At 28.6% G+C, this 24,248-nt stretch overlaps 4 protein-coding genes across 5 annotated transcripts; 3 read left to right on the top strand and 1 right to left on the bottom strand.

Moving 5' to 3' along the window:
• The first annotated feature begins 4,500 nt into the window (after window positions 1–4,500).
• Window positions 4,501–10,528, top strand: LOC112688535 (nucleolar protein 56). Its single transcript, XM_025561790.1, has 9 exons — window positions 4,501–4,590; window positions 8,427–8,631; window positions 8,706–8,873; window positions 9,167–9,365; window positions 9,429–9,616; window positions 9,685–9,937; window positions 9,998–10,146; window positions 10,212–10,354; window positions 10,416–10,528. Exons 1-9 carry the CDS (start codon window positions 4,588–4,590, stop codon window positions 10,512–10,514), a joined length of 1,407 nt encoding a protein of 468 aa, XP_025417575.1. The 5' UTR covers window positions 4,501–4,587; the 3' UTR covers window positions 10,515–10,528.
• On the top strand, window positions 4,507–6,905 carry LOC112688534 (RNA-binding protein 39). The gene is made up of 2 exons (XM_025561789.1): window positions 4,507–4,590; window positions 5,052–6,905. The coding sequence occupies exon 2, from the start codon at window positions 5,063–5,065 to the stop codon at window positions 6,554–6,556; it is 1,494 nt and encodes a 497-aa protein (XP_025417574.1). The 5' UTR covers window positions 4,507–4,590; window positions 5,052–5,062; the 3' UTR covers window positions 6,557–6,905.
• A 2,921-nt stretch (window positions 10,529–13,449) lies between the features above and the next one.
• On the top strand, window positions 13,450–15,042 carry LOC112688579 (CUE domain-containing protein 1). Of its 2 annotated transcripts, none has more exons than XM_025561846.1 (6): window positions 13,450–13,689; window positions 13,776–14,087; window positions 14,161–14,287; window positions 14,345–14,453; window positions 14,602–14,770; window positions 14,851–15,014. In XM_025561846.1, exons 2-6 carry the CDS (start codon window positions 13,813–13,815, stop codon window positions 14,918–14,920), a joined length of 750 nt encoding a protein of 249 aa, XP_025417631.1. In that variant the 5' UTR covers window positions 13,450–13,689; window positions 13,776–13,812; the 3' UTR covers window positions 14,921–15,014. The 2 variants fall into 2 exon arrangements, with proteins under 2 accessions (XP_025417631.1, XP_025417632.1); XM_025561847.1 differs by having other exon boundaries at window positions 13,454–13,689; window positions 14,605–14,700; window positions 14,851–15,042.
• An 11-nt stretch (window positions 15,043–15,053) lies between these two features.
• On the bottom strand, window positions 15,054–17,126 carry LOC112688580 (protein FRA10AC1 homolog). Its single transcript, XM_025561848.1, has 4 exons — window positions 16,552–17,126; window positions 16,335–16,497; window positions 15,494–15,653; window positions 15,054–15,429 (listed from the first exon to the last, which is right to left on the bottom strand). The coding sequence occupies exons 1-4, from the start codon at window positions 16,647–16,649 to the stop codon at window positions 15,152–15,154; spliced, it is 699 nt and encodes a 232-aa protein (XP_025417633.1). The 5' UTR covers window positions 16,650–17,126; the 3' UTR covers window positions 15,054–15,151.
• Window positions 17,127–24,248: the final 7,122 nt, after the last annotated feature.

A 24,248-nucleotide genomic window follows, 5' to 3' on the forward strand; every position in this document is an offset into this window, starting at 1 on the left:
TCTCCCATTATTTAAATTGATTTATTATGTATAATATGTGTTTTAATAATACATTGGAACATTATGCATTGTACGACTTTCTCCAAATATTCATTGAGCTATTAAGTAAGTATTAATGTAGACACTCAAGATCTAGATATATAAAAACACCAAATACCACTCACTCACTGATCATTGCTATATCTTAAAATCAATAGATCGTATGAACTTGAAACTTGACATGGTAGTTTCACTAACTCCCTAAGTATGCAATAAGCAAGGATTTTCCAAAATTGAATTCTTAAGGGAGTAAATACAAAAACTGGTTAATATAACTTGCGCAACACTTCAAACTACAAATTTTATTATAATCGCTATTCGCTTGGTACGTGGACATTCATTCATTTGTACTCCTTACTTTCAGGCTGAAAAACGTGACTCGTGGCCCCAGTGTTGGTCTAGTTCATGATTGGGCCTCCGGTTAAAAATTTACAATGGACCCCTAAACAAAATAATATTGAAGTGAGATTCAATAAATCCCAACTAAAAAAAAGTTTTCTCGCTACGCTTGACCTCTACTACAAATTTTAACTTATTTTTATATTTTCCCCAAGCCAATATTATCTAATTATTATTGTGTTTGTATCTATGACCGTTAACAACACTTATCATAATTTTTCAAAATATTTATACTTGTTCGATTTTGATCAAGAGTTCAAAAATGTATAAACTATAGTGGTTATACCTAGTTCTTAAATCATGTAAACAATATTTTAAAATTAAGATAGGAATAACATTTTAACAATAACAGTTCATAATTATGAAAATGAAAAAGTTATTATTATTATTTAGGTATATTCCATTAATATATGTTAAAAATATCAACATATTTTAGTAGCATTACTTTTGGAATTATGACTACCTTAATAATCAAAATCTATTTAGTGAAAAAGTTGTTATTGACAAATTTTATTATTTTTACTCAATTTTTCAGCAGTTTTTCGTCAAGCCTAGAAAAAAAACTATTGAAAAAAGAGAAAAATTATGTTTAAGAACTATTTGCATGGACTTTCTATAGTTCTATAGTTGCTGGTTTCAAACTTTGGGACCACTATTACTATCCAAAAAACTGATTACAAAAAAAAAAAAATCAACAGCATTGTTTACTCAAAATCTAAAAAAAAGTTTTAGTCAATTATTTAATGCTTTATTTATATGTATTGTATAGGGAAAACTGAAGGGAAGGATGTATGTCGATATAGTCCTAGTGGCCGAGATTACCGAAGAAGAAGAAAAAATATAATAACACACACTATTAGGTGGATTCGCAGAAATATTGTTTAAAAATATTTGGATTATTTTATTTTAGTTGTATTGAAAATACTAGATAGGCTTAGTGACCTGCTCTATACATCATCAGTGCCGGATTTAACCATTTTGCCGCTTTAAGCACTAAATAAATTGCCGCCTTTTAATATAAATATTTTTCTAGTCTAAAAAATGTTATTAAAGCATATAATTATAGTTGTTTCCCCTATTGCTTAAAATTTTAATGATATTATATAAGAATATAAAGCTATTATAAAAATACACACATACATTCACATGAAAAATTTAATTATAAAAATATGATAAAAAATATAATGATAAAAAAACATGGTAATAAAAAATGCTTAAATAGTTAATTTTTAAATTATATTCAAAGCTAAAAACTTAGTAACTAGTACCCATCGGCTTTAATAAAATAAAACATTTTATAATTAGTTGAATTTATTTTAGTTCTAGTTACATACATAATAAAAATGTAATGTTAAACATTATTTGCCGCCCTAAGCACTAGCTTATAGTGTTTACTGGGAAATACGGCACTGTAAATCAAGCGTATTAAAAAAAAAAAAATTGAAATGACGCCACTGGTAGCCCGTTTTGCTGAGTCGTACCTACAATTATCAATGAAATTGTTATTAAGGGGGAAAAATAGTTTTTTTTCCAGAAAGAAGGTACTCCATGCTCATTTCAGTTATTGTTATGTTCATAGTTATGTCTGAGACTCGCGTGGCATCGATTGAACGGTTTACGATAAACCGTAGAAAAAAAAGTCGACCTTTGTCGATCAAATTTTGAACAAAAAACAAATGTTTTCATCTGACTACCGTTTTCAATTTGGTTACAGTTTCCTGTCTAGGTCTGTTTTACCATAGCAATCAACAAAATACAAGGGAAGACTTTGATAGTGGTAGGAGGGGATTTAAGGAATAACTGTTTCCCCATGGTCAATTGTACGTTGGTGTAAACTTTCCTAACAGGCTGGTAATATTGCAGTCCGAAGAAAGAACCAAAAACTTCGTATACAAGGAGGTACTACAAAGAAAAACATTAAATACCGAGTAGGCACATACAAAATCAAAAATTTAAATGTAATTAATGTAACACGATGGATTCAGTTTGGTTCAATATTCTTTACCAGAAATAAATTTAAATAAATAAATAAATAAAAATATTTTTTAAAAAAATGCAAATACCACTCACTCATTCTTCATCATTACATCTCGAAAATTACAAAATATATGAACTTGAAATTTTACATAGTGGTCTCTCCAACGGACGTGCAATAATAAGGGATTTTAAAAAATATTAACACTGGTAAAGACGGTTCCATGATGCGAAATTGAGTACGTCAACGTTCTACCAAAACTACTAAACCGATTCATTTGAAATTTTGTTTTATTTGTTTAACAACCAACAGTTACACAAAACTAGGCTTTAAATAGTGGTAGATTATATTCCATTAAAAACTATGTCACGGACAAGACTGTTCCGTGCGAACAGGTAATTCAACAAGTTAAGTATATTATATAGGTAATCACAAATATGAAGGTACTATTTGTTTAATTAAAAATGCATTATTTGAGTTGGTATTAAAATGTTACTGTTAATGAAAATTAGTGCTTTTTCTTATTTAATATTCCAAATTCGAAAAAAAAAATTATATCTAAAGTAATTACGGTTAGAGCATCCATATAATAATTTATAATATATACGCAATTGTGTGTCCTTTGATTTTTTTAAATACCTATTAATTTACATACAATTATTTATCAACCAATTACTGTAATAATACATTAAAAATTTTACCATTCAACCTAATAATTAAATATTTGGACAAAAAAATGCTATCAACAGTAAAATTATCATCCAATCCCAATGGGCATTAAATATTTTGTTGGACAAATTAAATAAACATTAGCTCCTTCGTGACAAGTACCTGTTAATTAAAAAAAAATATTTTATAATTTCATTTTTGGGTTTTAAATAAATTACAAAACAATCGTCGTTCAAGCACTCTACATTAACCATGCACACACATGCACATCATCATAAATTTCAAAAGATAACCTAACCGCCTGCACACAGTCTCGTCAATAAGAATGGTATCGACGAAATAATATATTAATGTTTGTCTAGCCCAGAAGCTCTTAAACCTTTTTGTTCGTGGAGCTCATATGTTCCTGAAAAAATTTACAGAGCCCCGAAAATTAGTTATGTTTATTTGAGACAACAATGATTATCAATTTTACGGCGAGAAAAACACATAGCTCATCATTGAATTTTTTTTTTTTTTTTTAGAAACTGGAATTTTAACGTTTGATGTGAAACCATGTTAATTTTACCTTGCAGTGGCGTCGAACCTTTTTTATATCACTGGTGTAAACCCTAATTATGGGTACACACCTACTCACTAAAAAATCATAAATAGCAAGTATTCTATACCTGTGAGCTACGAGTACTTACTACACATCTAGTCATTACATAATATTATGGAATATTTTACCGTACAATAATATATCTACCACTCATTAAGTATTTACCCCACTTGCCATACGTTTTCGGCACTACTGTTATCTTGTATTCATAAATTTACTTCATTTTGTTTTAAGAAAATATCAGCCTAGTAATGAAGTCGAAAGCACCAAGTTACAGTTCGAGTAATCGTACCAGTGTTCTTCCTCGAAACAAAAAACATAATAATAATTGAATTTAACAGGTTCAGATTTGCCCACGGAGCCCCTAAACTTCTATCCCGGAGCACAATTTTAAAACCACTAGTCTAGCCCATAAATTAATACACATAGGGTAATTAATTTATGATCTAGTCATTAGAAAATTCAACGAAGAAATTAATTTCACTAGACTTTAATGATTATTCATTGAATTTTTTTTTGAATTCCCATTTGGCGGGGAAAAAAAATGAAAAAATGACGACGACCACGGTAGTGAATCAACCAGTGAAGCGTCGGCCACGGAGCGACCGCTGCATCATTGCGCTGCCAAAAATCGGTTCTAACTTCATGCCGGTCGCCACTCAACCGTGTAGTGGCCATAGCGTCGCCGTTCACGAATCGAGATTCGTATTAGCGTCCTAAACACGTTGTTTTGACGCGATTTCCATGTTGTTTTCTCGTCGCTTCTACTCACACGTCTTCCATGATAGTTAGTCGTCTTACACTTAAGTAAATAAACTGCATTTAACGTTATGGTCGGTTATTAATCGATTACATCAGCGAACACTCGAAATCTCCGTCATCTTCGTTCGCCGTGCTGTTAATAATGGTAAGTTGAACTGCTGAACACACATTATTTGACCCTGTTTATTCGATTCCGGTGATTATGCAGTTCATCGCGACGTTCTATAATCGATCGATCGATATTGATTTTATTTGTCATAAGTTCAACAGTTTCTCGTCATCTTGAACACGGTGTTTTATTCTATTGTTTTTTCTAAAATACGCCGTTCAGTTGGTGTTGTCAATGCTCACGCGTATTCTCTGTTATTAAACTTTATTATTAATTACTGTTTATCTTCATTCGCTCAATCGCGTCTGGCAACGTGCGTGTGCTCGCTTAATTATTATTTCAGAGTTGCATAATCATCGCCAGTCATTGGTTACTATAACAATAGTAATATGAAACACAACAGTCTTTACATACGTAGTTAGGATCGTGGCTTGAGCTGAACTAATATTATTTGTTTTGTTACGCAATTTTGTCCTGCTGTTTCCTTCCATCTCCAGTCAAATTGATTATGGCGGACGATTTTGACATTGAAGCGTTGCTTGAAGCACCGTATAACAAAAAAGAGCCAGAAGCTCCGCCTAAAGAGAGTAACGGCACTGAGGAAAAATCACGTAAAGACAAGTCTCATAAGAGTAGTCATCGTACTAGGTCTCGGTCACGGGATAAGTCCCGTAAACGTAGTCGGTCTAAAGAGCGTAAACATCGTCGAAAAAGTCGTTCTAGAGATAGACATCGTAGTCGTTCCAGAGACCGACATTCTCGTCGACGGTCTAAAGATAAGCGAAGTCGTACACGGTCTCCAGTCAAACTACCTAAGTATGGACCACCCTTACCTCCTCCTCGTTATGGTAGGAAACAATCACCTCTAGCCTCTAAAGTACCTCCAGCGAGTATGCTTACTCCTGAAGAAAGAGATGCTAGGACCGTGTTTTGTATGCAACTTTCGAAAACCATTAGAGCTAGAGATTTAGAAGAATTTTTTTCGTCTGTTGGCAAAGTCAGGGATGTTAGAATGATAACTTGTAATAAAACACGTCGGTTTAAGGGTATTGCTTACATAGAATTTAAAGATCCTGAATCGGTTCCACTTGCTATGGGTCTAAATGGTCAAAAGCTTTTAGGTGTTCCTATTGTGGTTCAACCGACTCAAGCCGAAAAAAATCGAATGGCTAATTCTTTACCTAATATGGTTCAGCGTACTCATTATGGACCCATGAAATTATACGTTGGTTCATTACATTATAATATCACTGAAGATATGCTAAGAGGTATATTTGAACCTTTTGGACATGTTGATAACATACAATTAATGATGGACACTGAAACTGGCCGTTCCAAGGGTTATGGATTTTTGACCTATCGTAATGCAGAAGATGCAAAGAAAGCCCTTGAACATTTAAATGGATTTGAAATAGCTGGACGACCCATGAAAGTTGGTCATGTGACTGAAAATCATTCTATGTATGACAAAACAGCTTTTGAAGTTGATGAGTTAGATAGGGCTGGTTATGATTTAGGAGCTACAGGTAGACTACAATTAATGTATAAATTAGCTGAAGGTACTGGATTTCCAATTCCTCAAGCTGCTGCTAATGCACTTCAAGTGGCTACTGGAGTAACTCCTGCTGCACCTGCAGTCCAGGTGACTCCTCCAATCGCCACCCAGTGTTTCTTATTAGCAAATATGTTTGATCCAAACAAAGAAGATGTTGATAGCAATACTACATGGGAAAATGAAATTAGAGATGATGTTATTGAGGAATGTAACAAACATGGAGGTGTTTTACATGTGTATGTTGATAAAGCATCTCCACAAGGCAATGTGTATGTCAAATGTACAACAATTGAAACTGCGCTTGCATCTGTAGCAGCTTTACATGGACGATGGTTTGGAGGACGTGTTATCACTGCAGCCTATGTGCCTTTAGCAAACTATCACAATTTGTTTCCAGAAGCTTCTTCACTTACCAAACTGTTGGTATCATCAAGAAATAAAAATTAACAATTTTTTCATATAGTTAAATTATTTTATTTTTTTAAACTTTCAATTGACTTAATGATATATATGTTAACATAATAATCTAAAATTAGAACTTCGGAAGAATATATTTTTTAATCAACCTTTTCTTAGGTAGAAAATGAATGTTTGCTTATATTATACAAATAGTGATTGAAATTAAGTTGTAGAATTTACATCATTCTCTTAAATTTCATGTTTTTTCCACTGTTTTTTTTTTTTTTCTAAAATCACATTTTTTTCATCTGTTAGTCATCAGATTATAATTTTTTTTTCCTGACATTACCATGTTAAATATTTTTTTAGTGAACAATAAATGTCAAATAATCTTATACTTATTTGTTTGTAATTGTATTGTACAACTATCAAAACGAATTTTTCTATTTATCCTGACCATTCACCTTATCTGATTTCTTGTATTACAAAAAACTAGTGAAAATATAATACTTATTTAGTAATATATTTATATGTTTAACTATAATGCTATAATGCTACAATAAATAAAATGTAACTAATTCTTAATAATTAGTATTGAGTTTTATTAAATGTTTAACCACATTTTTATTACTGTAATGTACCTAATTTTTTATTTGTATTTTTACAAATAATAAATCTTGAAATTCATACTATTTTTTTTTCTAACAGAAATTATTGTATACTTAAAAAAATTGAATATATAATATAAATATTTAACATTATTGTATATATTAATTTTAACTTGTACTAGTTAATCTGTATACAATTTTACTGTACAGTTGGAAATTGATATAAAATGAATAATATGGGTACTAACCCCAGTATCAGCTTTTTTAAGAACAATATAAATTTCTAAAATATGTACAATAGTTACCATTAAGTTTTGGACTAGAAACTTTTATTTCATCGATCTAGTTATATTTTTAATTTAAAATTGCAATAACCAATTTTTTCAAACAGATAGTGTTAATTCTACTTTATATTATTTAATTAATTGTAATAATGCTACAAAATTTGTATTTTTAGGTTTTTGCCACACTTGTACACCATAATATTTTAATAACACTGTTAAGATTTTCTTGTAGCTTAATAATTAATTGTAGTATGTATATTATATCTTGTACTGTTCTTATTATCTATTTCTAACAGTTGAAGGAAAATTTTAATTGTATATTTATCAGTTTAAGAATAATTAAAAACAATTTACAAAAAACATTGAAGAATCGAATGTGCATTAAATAAAATAAAAAATTGTTATTTACAAATTTTGAATTATTTTTTTTATATAAATTTATTTTTGAATGGTGTATATTACTGAAGATTACTGATATTAATTATTTACCCCATAAATACAAACCTGTGTTTCATCTTTTGAATTTTTATATTTAATAATAAATTGTACGAGTAATTATTTTTCTGTTGAACAAATAAATATATGTTTAAAATATAATTATTTTCATACTAGTTGGTAGTATGTAGCATATAATGGAAAAATATATGAATGAATATCAATTTGTTTTATATATTTGTTATATTTTAAGTATACTTTAAAATCTGTGTAATATATATTTAATTGTAATAAATATGATAACCAACAGCCATTGAAATTATATTACTTAAAATTTTAACCAAATTATCTACCTACTTGTATATTTATATTTTATTTTTAATAGAATGATATAACTTAATTGTTTATTCATTATTTTTACAAGTTAAATTATGAAATATATCTTCAGCAATTATTTTACAAAAGTTTGAGTTTTTTTATCCATTAAAATTAATTCATTTTTATGGATGAATTTTAAATGCCTTACTGTACGGCTTAAGCTTAAATACTAGATTAGTAGAATTTTCGTTCTAAATATCTTCGTTTCCGCAGGCAAAACTAACAGTCCTTTATGAACACGCCACCGGCTTCACGCTGTTTAAAGTTAAAGAATTTGAAGAAATAGGTTCAGAATTAGCACAAGTTGAAAAATCTGTGCGCGACTTACAGCGTTTCACCAAAATCATTGAGCTATTGGCATTTGCTCCTTTCAAAACATCTGTTGATGCATTGGAATCCATCAACAGCATTTCTGAAGGTACAAAACACTAAAATCTGATGTCCGTCTGCTGTATCCAGTTTTCATCAAGTTGTTTATTATCACGTTCATAGGTTTATTGCCGGAGAGTCTACAAATATTTTTAGAAACCAATGTACCTAAAGTGGGTAAAATGTCAAAAGTCACGTTGGGAGTTGCTGACAGCAAATTGGGCGCAAGCATAAATGAAAAACTTGGTCTCAAGATACAACATACTGGATTTATACTCGAGATATTGAGAGGTCTGTTTGTTTCATTTTCATTTTGCTTTGGTATAACAATTAAAAACAAACAGTTTGTGTTTCATTATGCTTTGGTTAAATAATTTTCTTATAAATTTTGAATAATATAACTTTAAAATTATCATTAAATCCTTAAATGTGTTTTTATGTTTCAGGTAAGTAATATTAATTACTAAATTATAATGATATATTAAGTATATTTGTGTGTGTGTGTATATATATATATGTATTTATACGCACTTTATTTATTTTTATTTAAATTAACTAAAATAATTGTATAATTTACTATGCAGGTATTAGATACCATTTCCCATCCCTCATGAAAGGATTTGCTCCTAAGTTGGAAGGTGTAGCCCAACTAGGTTTAGGTCATAGTTATTCTAGAGCTAAAGTGAAGTTCAATGTTAATAAAGTTGACAACATGATTATACATAGTGTGTCTTTGCTTGATCAGTTGGACAAAGACCTGAATACCTATTCAATGCGTATCAGGTAATATCAATTGATTTATCAATATGATAATTTGGTAATAACTTAATTATTTTTTTGCAATAGAGAATGGTACTCCTATCATTTCCCAGAACTTTACAAGATTGTACCAGAAAATTATTTATTTGCTAAAGTAGTAAAGTATGTAGGAGATCGTAAACAACTTACTGAAGATAAATTAGAAGGTCTTGAAGAGATAGTAATGGATGCAGGAAAAGCAGCAGCAATTTTAAGTGCAGCCAAATCATCAATGGGTAATTGCCTTTAACCATATAAATTATACATTTATTCTAAAGTCGTGTGTGACTTAAATTTATTTTAGGCATGGATATTTCTCCAGTTGATTTAACTAATGTACTGATGTTCACCAATCGAGTTGTTTCATTATCTGAGTATAGAAAAAGTCTATCAGAGTATTTAAAGAATAAAATGGGAACTGTTGCACCAAATATGGCTGCTTTAATTGGTGAACAAGTTGGAGCTAGACTTATTTCTAAAGCTGGTTCATTGACAAATTTAGCCAAATGTCCAGCATCTACAGTACAAATTTTAGGTGCTGAGAAAGCTCTTTTCAGGTAAATACTTATAAATTTGTTGTTATTTAATTTTTTATAATTTGTTATTTAATTTTTAAGAGCAATGAAGACCAAAACTAGTACTCCAAAATATGGTCTAATATATCATTCAACATTCATTGGACGTGCTGGCAGACAATATAAAGGACGTGCCTCTCGTTTTCTTTCAAATAAATTGAGTATTGCCAGCCGTATTGATGCTTTTGCAGGTACTGTTATTATTATCTTGTTTTAATTCAATGATATTTTATTATCAATGTATCCCTTGTTATAGATAATCCTTGTAATATTTTTGGTTTAAAAATGAAACAACAATGTGAAGATAGACTTAAATATTTTGAAACTGGCGAAAAACCTCCTAAAAATGTTGATGTTATGCATGCTGCTCTTCAAGAATCACTTGTCTTGCAAGAACAAGTAACTACTTTTAAACTTCCCATAATATGTAATGAGACTACATTTTATTTTATATTTTTAGAATGAAAGTCTTAACACTAGTGTGAAGCGTAAGAAAGCAAAGAAAGAAAAAAAATCAAAAAAGAAAAAAATAGAAAATAATCAAGAAAATGAAGACTAATTGTTTTGTATTTTTAAATTACAGTTTTTTACTCTTAAAATAAATATTTCATTTATTTGACTATAATTATTGATTGATTAATATCCCCTCTACATGGTTCATTATTATTTATATATATTTTCTGCACTTATATAAGAAAAAAAAATAAAACTGGTAATAAAAGAGAATATTTTCTTGACATCTTAGAAATTATTGTGATTGAAATATGTACTATATGTAGTTCAGCAGTGCTGTGTTGACTGTTACAGCTTACACATGCATGGCGCTTGTTAGCGATATCACAACTACTATACCTACTTTTCAATATTAATTACTCATTAAAAATTAATGTTTTTATTTTTATCAAAAATTATTACCGACATAAATGATTTGAATAATGAATAACTAACCTCTTTCTAATCGTTGAAATACGTAGGTTCAAACTGCACGTACTACATGCAAATTTTGATTAATCTCAAAGAAAATGAGCTTTCCACAATTCCACCGTGTCATACATCCAATTATAACGTTTATTCGCAACTTTCGTCATTCCACTATTGAAGCTATTAAAACGTTTCTAACGGAACTGGATTTCTTCGCATAGTGTTGGTAATATTATTAATAGGATCAACAACCACCCAATGTCACTCTTTACAAATTAACTTTTGAACTTGATAACATCGTAATCAATAGGAACATATTTGCACATTCACAAATTGCCAAAACTATTGTATTTTAAAATTATCATCGAAAAACCGAGAACAATAATAGCTCAACTTTACCCACAGAGAAAGTGATGAATACACATTTATGTATTATTTACACAATTCTTTCTGCGTTAAATGCATCCAGGATCACTTCACCACAGACTGAATCAAGCCGCGTGGACTACCGACTAAATACGCTCTATGTTTCGGTACTCGCACAGTCAATTTTAAAGGCTGTCCGTCGAACAAATATTTCAAACCGTTTTACGACAAGAAACCATACCCCCCTCCCGCTCCAACAGAAATCAAATTCACAAAACATCTCCAAAGGCTCCATCAAACAAGGTCCAAGAAGTTTATACTTGACCTCGGCATAAATATTTTGCTAAAGCCGTTACTTCTGATAATTATAGACATCGTTCCAAATATAATAGCGCAATTGAATTTAAATTTTGTAATTGATCCTTTGACGTTCCTCCTCACCGAGGTTTTACATAAAAGTTTATCTCCTTTGATAATAATATTTCACTCGTCCAACAAATGTTCTTTGTACATCTATTTTGTTACTGTGCAAACAAGATAGTCTCATAATAAGTGTAATATTATTCGCCTATTGTATGTTATTTAATTGTCAAGCTGTAATAGTTTTGTACTAAAATCTAATAAAAATAAAAAAAATATGTTTAGTTTATATATCACAATAAAATTAAACATCATACAATTTTAAGTTTAATTTTTTTTTCAAATCTGCGCATTTGATTACTAAAATTTAACTACCTACACAGTTTATTGTTAATTATATGACATATTCTGATATACGAATCAGAATACTTGTTATTGCATAAACATTCAATGTTAAAAATTAAGGGCCTTTTCACACATACTCGATTTCCATGAACACGATAACCGTTTGCACGGATGTACACAACTAGCGGCTGTGCCGTGCGGAAACCGTAAGAAAACCTTGGGTGCGTAAAAAGGGTTCAAATGTTATTTTGTAGTATTTGTATGGTTTTTAAGTAAAAGAATTACAAGATTTTATCAATACATTAAACTAATAAGGATTACATGGAAAATTATTTTATTTTACTGAAATAACAACGTTTTTTTGCTTGACTAGAAATATAATTATGATTCAAAGATATAATGCAAATTTTTTCGTAAACTATTGCAAAATAGTAGACTAATTGAACACATTAACAAATGTTATTTTTTTTATTAAATTAACGAACCTGTTATTTTTTCTGGTAAAAAATCATTAGGTACCTATAAGTGTCTTTATTTTATTTATAATGTAGGAGTTAGCTAATATAACAGCAATAATTGGAACTTAAATTAGTGACAAATAATATATTAAGTAATCATTATCAGTATTATTATAAATTCTTTTGAATTAAATATTATTGATTGAAATTATACTTTCTCAGAAAATAAAATTATAAATAGATGAGAAGTCTGAGGAGTTGCCCTGCTAAATAATTGAGCGTTAATATGTTTTTTAACTAATTCGTAATTTGAATAAAGTTCAATAATTTTATTTTTTATGTCATTTTAGCTGCCTGATTTTTATCGAAGAACACAGCTATTAAGAACAAATGTTTTTTTTAAATTTAAATCAATTTTAGACATAGTATATACTTTTAGTTTAGTTATTTACACTCATTGTTATAATTATTTAAATGAAACTAAAAATAATAATCATTCTTTTAAACTCTTGTACGTTTTCGTTTGTAGATAGTTCAGCATCAGTTCTACTTAACTATTATAATAACTAAAAAAAGTATCGTCCATGTTGATTAAGCCTAATTTAATTAATTTAACTACGATAAATCGGATTACAAATTCATTTAGAAAACGAAGCGTAAACATTAAAATGCAAGATAAAATGAATTAATCGTAAGAATATTTAATATATTTAATATTTACTTACACCATTGGCGAACGGAGTAAAATATTTCGGGGGGATTTTGAAAATATGTAAAATGTTGATAAATATCATGCTTTATTACTCATAATATATATTTATATATTTTATTAGGAAGTTTCGTAGGGAATTTTGAAATAATTATTAAATTTGTAAGTCAGATGATTTTTTTTTTATATTTTGGAGGAGGGAGTTGAACTCCTAACCCCTTGAGTTCGCACCTGACTAGCACACATCGTTCGAACCGTACAAATGTAAGGGATCGTAACCAGCACAATATTTAGCTAAGAAAAACGGGTCAGCACTGAAAATTATTGATTTTCCACTCAACCGTATGGCATTTTCTTGCTTGCGCTTGTAAAATTTTTGGTTACTTCTCCTTGTTATAGGTTTTACTTATTTATATACGATAAGGTATACATTCCGGTGTGTGGATAAATTTTTATTTTTACACGTGTGCATGAAATACTGCTAAACATGTAGCCGTGGCATTCTATTTTATAGTGAATTTGTGAACATTTTAATCCAAAAAAAAAAAAAAAAAACAACTAACACAACGTTGAACGTGAGTATTTTTTATCAGTCTTACGAGATGTTGCATTTCGAAAACGTAATGTTCAAAGTATCATCGACAATCTTGTACGTATTTAGATCCATATAGAGCGTTACACAGCAAAACATTGAAACAATGAACGGGGCCGAGTCTTCTGCCGATTCGTTACCAGTCATCGGTCTAGATTTCAAGCAAGCCATGAGCGACTTCAAGATAATGTTTCCCACGTTGGACGACGACGTGATCGAAGCGGTTTTGCGTTCAAACAAAGGTAGCGTAGACCCGACGGTCGATCAACTGTTAATGATGAGCAACGATGGCCGAATTGATTTCGAACCAAGTGGTTCAATGTCTTGCGATGATGGCGGTTTGCCAGACGCCAAACCCCAACATGCTTTCTTTGACCCAATGTAAATATTTTTATCACTTAGGTAACTATTTATATTTATAAATAACCCTCATGGTTTTTACATAACATTTTAGGTTACCTGATGTTCTGCACAACCTCAGTAAGAAAGACAGACAGATAGGCTCAAAACGTTGGAATCCACCAATGCTTGGACCTCTACCCAATGACTTTCTCAGGCTGACAATAAACTGCAACTCACAAGTAAAAATGTTTAAGAGGCCAAGCTAGTAAACCAGACATTGAAATGTATAATAACAGATTTCAGAGAACGAACTCAATGATGAACATATAGCTATTTTATTACAAAATGAAGAATTCCTCATACAGCTACGTAATAACGAACATTTCCTCTCCACACTTCAAAAAGGCATGTAAAGTTCCATACTTTAATCTGCATATTGAATGAGATATGTTATAAATATATCTAAATGTAAGCATATATATACAAGTATATATGCATTTTATATAGACAAAAGTAACTTTATCTTATGGTATTTTTGTATGATTCGTTTTAGCAGATAGTCCTCTAGAAGAACAAAGATTTTTTGTCACGAGTAATTCATCAAATGATGATGATGCAGCATTTAAAGAAAGGCTGAAAAATATGGGAAAAGGTATGAAAACAATAATGGTAAATAAATATTATCAGATTTATTTTGTGGCAAAATACACAATCCATAATAGGTATTGTAGATCATACCAATCTAAGTATAATTAAACTTTACATACAAAAAAAAAAAAAAAATTCAAATGTTTAATTTCAGTTTCCAGAAAAAAATTCATCCAAATTGCACGTGTATTCACGGGGAAAAAGAAGAAAAGTACAGCACGTAATATACTGAATCAAGGAGACACTCATGCAAAAGACAATTTATTTCTACACGAAGAAAAACGTTGATAAAAATATTATATTTGTTATTTTGTTTATAGCAATTAACAATTTTTTTTTTAATTTATATTTAATCCTGTTATTGTTATTTTTGTTTTGAATAATTATATAGAAGTTGTTTAATGCAATAGGATAATAATAAACTAATAATTATCAGTTTATTATATCATCTTAATTTACAAAAGCAGCTGTTCTAAATAATTTTCAAAGTCATCTTCTCTAGGTTTGTCATCTTCTACTTGAAGTTGTTCACACCACACATTATCTTCAATCACTATTTTAGAAGTAACTGGTACCTCATCTTGAACACTAGTTGTAGGCTGTCGATCAGGTGTTCTTCGATCTTTCAAATGTTTAGTAGACTTGCTTTTAGTTGATTTTGAAACCTTGCGTTTGAACTCTTTAACTTTATGTTTATAATTTAATTTATTAGAACATTTGTCTGCACACAGTCCTAAATTGATTTAAAATTACATTAAATTTATGTTAATATATATGTATAAAAGCGTACAACATACTTAGTTTGACTAGAGTGTTTTTCTTTTCCCCATGTTCCATATAACTAAAATTTACTTCCCATGTCCGTAAATGTTTAATTTCACTACAAACTCTATTACCGCAAATGAATTGTCCTTTACCACTGATCATTTCTTTTTCTGTTTGCCAACGCATTGCTACCTACGCATTAGGTATATTATTTTGTAGATATAAAATGTTAAATATACTATAGTAAAATAGTTGGTTATTACTAATAAAAATATAATATAATCTTTTTATACAAATATTTAAATTAGAAAACAAAATTTTAAAATACAAACGTTATCCAGAATTATAAATTACTATCAAGTAAAATAAATTGCAAAATGTGAAGTGGTTCGAGCATAAATCATTTTTAAAATGTACATTCAATGCAAAAAAAATACTTAAGAAACTATAAATAATTTATGACTGAGTACCTATGATTTATATTTTAAGAAAGAATATTAATAAATTATTAATTAAATGTTAAATGTATAAAATAAAGTCTATAAGACAATTATACGAAACATATGTATTCAGATCGTAAAGCACATAAAAATAAATAAATCACAATATAACATAAGGCTATTTCAGAAAATACTTAAATAACTGACTAGAATAAAATAAATAAATAAATATGTAATTAATTATTAATAGAAGAAACTATATGTATATAATTTCAACCATAGAATGTACGCATATTATGAATGCAAAAATTATTTTATGCCAAATTCAAAAAAATAATATAATTCCACGTTTAAATTTAAAATTTTAACTTTTGCAGTTTTCAATAAAACTATGTAATAAGCACACCATTTAATTATTTATAGTTCAACTTACTTTTGACTTTTTATACAGGCTCAAGTCACAAATACAATATTCTTTGAACAACTTGTCATAATACTTCTTGGCCAATTTCTGCTCCCAAGAGACAACTTCGTCATCTTCATCCCATACAAACTTATGGTTTTCCTGTATTACATCAATATCACGTTTTTCACGTCTAAAACAGATCTTTGTTGATACCGATTGGTAGACGTAAGGTTAGCAAACATACTTTTTAACGTCAACGGACTTGCAATAATCCAGATATTTGTCCAGTAATTGCTTGTGCAATTCAAAAGGCTGTAGAACTGATAGTTTGTTTTTATCCATATCACTCGGATGGCATTTAAATACGTACAACTGTTACAGTGCTTGTAATTGAATGTATATTAATTATACATTCAATAAATAATGTCTATATTTTCAATATATATATATATATAATTAACCAAAATGTCAAAAGTTTAAATCAGTCGCTTAAAAACCATCATGACTAATCTCAAATAATTCGAATTTACGTTTTGTATATCAATGGATTCGTGCTTACCAAAATATCCATTAGAGATAAGATGTTATTAGCACAGTTGTTATTCTTACACTATGGCACAGAGTATATTCATATATAATAGTATCTGTTATTGTACAGGTTAGGCCCGACAAGTTCACTATGATAAATCAAAATTCTAAAATCGTAATCATGGAACATAGAGTAATAACTCTATCAGGTAATCAGTGTTGTTTTAGAGATTATGAGCATAGATAATAGAATAAATAAAAGGAATCTATAAAAACGTTATTGAATCGTGATGCGTATGCACCATCGAACATAACATGTTATCATATAGAATTCTATGGTATGCGCAAGCTTATTATCATGTTGTATACTACTTGTTCGTGATAATATAATCTATGTCGTAATAATTATTGATATTATAATCCAGCACTAAAAATGTCAAGTAAATTTACTATTTAACAAATAAAATGTCCATCCTAGTATTAATTAAAATAAATAATGAAGTCCTAATGCCTTTTAATCGTTTGGTCATCTCATAATTAAATAAAATAATAATAGAAGGTACCCATAGGCGTGCGCAGACCTTATTTTCAGGGTATGCAAAAAGCTGTCCCTACCTATCCCCCCCCTAAAACTGAAAGTTAATTTAAGCGTTCGAAATTCTGGTCTTAATAACCATTTAATTTAACATTTTCATTTTTTTTCCTGAAAAAAGTGACTGAATAGCCATTTCTTAATCGTTATAACTGTCTTCATAATTAAAATTTAAAATAAATTACGAAAAAAAAAAAAATTAAATAAATAACACTTGAAATGGTTTGAGTAATACGTTTAAATAAGGTAAATAAATAAAAACGTAATTTTATACTTAAATTAAAAAAAAAAAATTTGATAAATAATCAAAATTAATCATAAAATGATTCTGCGTTCAGTTAAGTTTTTAATATCACCAATAATGTTTTGGGGATTTTAATTTATAGCCATTTATTGTTCTGTAGTTGATAGCTATTTAATCTCGCTTGAATTATTGTACTTTTTAATTTCATTAACACATTAAACCGTACGGTTAATAATAACGTTATTATAGCATATGATTTGTGTTTCAAAAATAAATTAAACTGTCTGGGACTGAATATAAAAATATAATAAACATCATAATGTAATACAAAATCACATAATATACATAAGACCAAATATGTCATAATTTTTATTCATTTTTTGTAATTTTAGAAAGAAGGCTCTATGTTTAGGGTAATCATTTGCATACCCTGGATACCCTCTGCGTACGCCTATGTAGGTACCTCATAATATAATAATAATTAAATAATTATATTTATTCGTAATATCATATATTTATAGTGCTTAAAGATCATATTATTGTACATAGTTTTTTTTTAAGAACAAAGTGGAGGGTTTTTGTTGTAATATTATAATAATTATTCATTATGCTTATTGATACCTGCAAAACTTACTCTTCCAATATATATATAACTTAACAATAATGTGCATTTGAACGTATTATTATATTGATCGGACCAATTACATTAATTAACTTAGTTTTCTCTCCAATCACCGCCTTAACTTTTGAATGATTAATATATTACATCAATCAGTCAGTTATTATTCATATTTGACACTTGAAACATGTTTTAGAAGGTAGATTTCATCCCACACGACTGCACCGGGGATGTGAGTAAGACAATGAATTTAATACTGTCCCTGCATGCATGCGGCTAACGAATCACAATCACGAACAAAGATACATGTTTACAGCGCAGGACGATGGCAAGACGAATGAAAACCGCATTAAATCACAATTGATACTGGTAAGTATGACGACCAATAAATGTAAGGCAATAAAGTTGCGCAGATTGATACTTATTAATCATTAAAACAAAAAAAAACGTGGTTTGCACAAAAAAATGGCTGTAGACACACGTGAACGAATGTAAGGTACATATAATGAAAGGAGACAAGATACGAAAGACAAGTTGTCCACCACACGACGATTAATGGATGAAAGATACATTCCCAACGAAAGCTACGGCCGCTGGACACAGTAATGATGATAAAGATGTCAATTGCAGATTGTAAACATCACATATTTTCATTTTAATAAGTAATAATATTATTTGTATTTAAAGTTAAAAAAAAAAAAATGTATTCTACTTGAACAATGTCAGTAAGACATAAAGAGGCCGATTTAAGCCACCTCGAACAAATGCAGCTACAATTATGAGAAATAAAAGAGAGCAAAAAACATACGGACGTACTCAATCCGATAATATGAATGTGTTTATGAGTATGGTGCGATTATGTAAATCTCAATTACACGAGGAACGAGTTGAACGCAATGAACAACGATGGTCGGAGCAAAAACAAGCGCGCCGGTTTGCAGAGAACACACGCAAAGCAAATGACCGACAGCTCCAACAAATGCATCGAACATTTACATATGATTCGTTCCTTCGTCTGGTATTCAACTATGAGCCAGATATTGAATAATATGCTCATTTGAAAGTGACGATTGGTGCTATGGACAAGAAATTTCCTTATTGTTATGTGCTTAAATTCAAAAATTAGCCAGCCGGGGTGTGTTGTGCACTAGGAAAAATGCAATTAGATATAAAATAGGACTTCAACAACTCCTCCCCTTAAAAAATCCTCCCAGGTAATTCGCTATACACTAATAAAAACATTATTCACCCCTTAGAATGCATCCCTCAACACAGTCAAACATAACTAAAACAATATCCCTTAAATATTATTCTTAACACTGATAAACCATACATTACCCTTAAATGCTACGTTTAACACAGTCAAACCTTACCTTACCATTAAATAAAACTCTTATCACAAACGAATCTAACCGTAATCCTTCTCTTAAAATGCAACTCTTTAAGAGTTGCCATAAATTTATAAGACGAAACCGGGACAAAACAAATACATTATTGAATAATATACTTTTTATATAACTTTTAAAATATTGAGAGGATCAGTGGCCACTGAAGAGGATCATTAATGGCTGGCAATATAATATTTAAAAATATTTTTGTAAAATAAAATGTATTATATATTTATATGTGTAAATTACAAATTATGATTTTATTATATATTGTTGTGACATTTTCGTAATTGTTCAGGAGAACGATTTTTTTAGTTTGAGCTGTTATAACAATTCAAAAATGTAAAGAACTGTAATGAACTTTTTGTTATATTTTCCTTAACGTATAATAAGTAAAGATGATTAAAAAACCTACAATTACTACATTTGTATTTTTTAAAAAATTTTTAAAAATAATATTATACTTAACACATTTTGTATACGTAAAAAGTAAAACTTAAACATATCATATTTATCTTCTAAATTCAACAAAGAACAACAATTCCTTGAATAATGATATAATTTCGTTTATGCATTATGTGTAGAATTTTATGATTAAATTGAATATTCACTGAACTCATTTTTCAAAAAAATTTTTCTTATCACACTTGTGCACTATGCCATCAAAATGGTCAACATTAAAAATTAAACAATATTACATTTCCTCTAGACGTCTAAGCCGGTACACATGGGCGTCCCAAAAACATTTTTCGGGACACCAGGACACGAAGTCCAAAACCTATAACAATCCCGGTTTTCCGGAACGTTTAGCAACTCTAAACTCTTATCACATACAAACATAACCATGATCCTCTTCTTAAAATGGAACTCTAATCACAGACAACTATATCTCAATGAACCCCTCCCCCTTATTAACATTTTTGATATCATCCACAATACATGAAACCTATCTCAAGCCACGCTCATTTATAACACTCCCCCATCCTTAACCCCCCACAGACACATCTAATGAAAACCATGCCAACATAACTAACAAACGTTTGCATATACATAAACACTCACACGCATGGTGTTAGCATATCATGTACTATTGTTTACATATCACTATAAATTTGCTTTATTATATTATTATTATTATAGTTATTAGAGAAAATCAAAGACATTTTTATAGAAGTTTTTGTTAGTCAAGAATATTCAATTAATCTATAGAGAAAATATTATGTATAATACTATAACATAGCTCTCTGATATCTACATGTAATATAATATATTACATGTAGAAATATAGGACTAATATGCTTAGTAAATATGATTCAATGCAATACAATTCCAAAAAAAAAAGATAAGTGTATAATGTATATTTCAATAACAAGGAATATGTTGTTAAATGTTATATAAGTTACATTAATTACATTCTTCAATGAAAATCTGCAGTATGGAATGTATTATCAAGAAATGTATAAAATATTATTACAAAACTTAAATACAATTAATTAAGGTGTATTATATATATATATATATGTATACAATTTTTATATATTTAATTAGTGTTTAAACTTTGAGAAATAAGCATTGAAATCACTTACATTGAACTTTAGTTCAGAATTTATAATTTGAAGAGTATCCTTAGAAAATAAATGAATTGTCTCTAATCCTTTTCGAATTTTAACATACATAGTAATTTTTTGGAAAGAAAAATTAATCTTTCTTATTTGGTCTTCAATTTCTTCTCCAGTTCTCAATATTTGAATCATATTTTCACTTTGGTTTCCATCAAGCATGGTGCTTGGAAGTTTCAAAAGCATTTGAATAGCTAATATCAAATCGTGCAATTTATTTGGGAAGTTTATGTAGTTAAACTCGGTCAAATTTTTCCTTATCATTGCAAAATGGTTCTTTATTTGTTGGAATTGTTTTTTTTTAATACTATTATAGATTTCAAAATAGACCACAGAAACGTAGAATGTAAAATAAATATCATAAAATGCATATAAATTTAATGGGTTCATAGTTAAATTCATTAAATCATTGTAAATATCATAAATATTTTCATATTTTCCTTTCCAGTGAATTTTTATGTTGTATGCAAACAATTTAAAAACATTAGATTTAAAAATAAATTTTTTATACAAGTATTCTATGTCTAAATATGAAAAATCTTCTAAAGGTGATTTTATTTTATAAAAAAACAAAGTGCCTGTATTAAAATCGTCTGGATTATAATCCAAAATTCCTAAAATGGTTTTTTTAATTACATGACTGTTGCCAAAATCAATAAAATTAATGTTATTAAATAACAATAAATTTAGTTTTGGGGAGTTACATTTTTTTAATCCATAATCATTAAGTTCAGTCATGATTACGTTCAAAATACGTTTTAACTTATAATCATTTTTAAATTCTATTGATGATTCTTTCAGGTTTATCAAAATTATGACTATATTATATGCCATTTTAAGAAATCCTATATTTTTTTTATTTTGGCTAATAAGTGCGAGGAAATAATTCTTGATACTACTGATAGCTATTCTTGCTCTTTCAAAAACAACATTGTTTGAAGTAATCGATATTTTTTCATCGATACCACCATTAATAAACGTAATAACTTGATAAAAAATCGAGTAAGCCTTTACGACAAAGTCACATATTGCATCTGATATTTGAATGTCTTCTTCACTAGGGAAATATGCTGTTCTATTGTCGATTAACGGTACATAATATCTACTTTTTTCGTTACGTAGAATGTTGAAAATTTGATTGATACATTTCAAATCATCAAAGTTTTTCAATATTCTTGTCGTAAAATGTTCTAAATAAGTAAAATCATCCAACATTGAGTTTAATTGCAATTCAACTAGAACTAAATTTTCAATTCCAATTTTTTTTTTTGTTTTTTTATTCGTTGATTTTCTTTTTAATATTTCAACACGATATTGATGAAGTAAAGACTCTTCCCATTTTCCCAACTTAATACTACTTAATGATTCGTTATAAAACGCTTTAAGGACTTTATAGCGTTCTAATTGCATGTTTTCAATATCCTTTAAATGCGCAAACCCCTCAACCAAATATTTTGGTAAATTCATATTATTCTCTGATATCTTTTCATTTATTTTCAAAATATTACTAATGGTTTTAGGGGTAACACTTTTTTTAAATTGATATACGTCAAATATTTTTTGATATATAAGTTTCATGATGGTAATGAAAACTGAATCTAAGTACAAATATACTAAATCAATGTCAATTGATTTTTTTAATTGTGCCAATATATCTTTAATTTTCATATTCCTTGTGTCTGTAATTTTAACGATTGCATGTGCAATATCAAGTGAAATGTGATTATTTGATGTTACACTTGCAATATTATTTAAAAGGATTTGTGAAACAAAACATTTGAATGGATCGTATTCTAAGTCTAAATGTCTAAGATTAAATAAAAAATTGTTAATATTAGACACATTTACAAGCACATTATCAATCATTATCCAGTAACCATAAAATGTCGAATTTCTGTAACTGGCCGGTAAATCTTTACAATTCATCGACAAAAATTTCTGTAGAGCATTCATTTCTTCTAAAATTAATCGAATAATAGCATTATCTGATATTCTAATAATCGCTTTATTTTTCCTTTCAATATTTTCCGACAGAAACTGTAATTTTATACTTAACGACACTAATGATTTTAATATATTTGTGTTATTATAATATGAATAATACGAGCTCTCATTTAAAAAATTGTATAATACACTTATTAAACGTCCGATGTATTTATTTATGCTAATAATTAAAGTATTTAAAGATTTTTCGAATAATGGATGAAAAACGGTTTTGTATAAATTATCATCACTTTTAAATTCTTGTTTAAAAAATGCTGGAGATGATTTAACAAAATCATATATTTTATGTATAATCCAATCAGCAAACTTACAGCTTATAGCAGTATAAAATATATGAATCGTGTGGTCCTTCATTTTTTTTGTTTGACAATCGTTGTACATATTGTAAATACTCCAACGTTCTGATTTCTGGATCATAACGTCTTTGATGTTTACATTTTTCGTATCATAAATGAGTACATGTTGCTTAATAATTTCAAACTTATCTTGATTAACTTTAGATAGCACCATTATTGAACCCAAAACAAAAAAAAGATATACTTTTATGAACAACATTTTCACAAAAAAAAAAAAAATTATTTTCCTTATACGTTTTATTTCCACGAACATATACTCCTAAGCTACTATGTGTTTTAATTACGATTGTGTTTGAAAAGCTGATCAAATATAATATTTAATGCAATAACTGATCTTTGAATCGAAAGTTCCAGCTGTAATATGTGTAGATATGAATAGTTTACTATAGATGACATTTAAAAATTCGAGATTAAACTAAGTCAAATTAAAAATAATATTGATTAATATAAGGTATATTTATTAATATAATATATACTTGTATGAATATTTTAAAACAGTACTTAAACACTTACAATAATAATTGACTATGGGTGCTTAATTGATTACAATTGTTTTCCATAATTTGATTTTTATTTTCATTTAATCGTCAC

This window comes from Sipha flava, unplaced genomic scaffold (genome assembly GCF_003268045.1).
Source record: "Sipha flava isolate LNK unplaced genomic scaffold, YSA_version1 39_pilon_pilon, whole genome shotgun sequence".
NCBI classification, from domain to species: domain Eukaryota; kingdom Metazoa; phylum Arthropoda; class Insecta; order Hemiptera; family Aphididae; genus Sipha; species Sipha flava.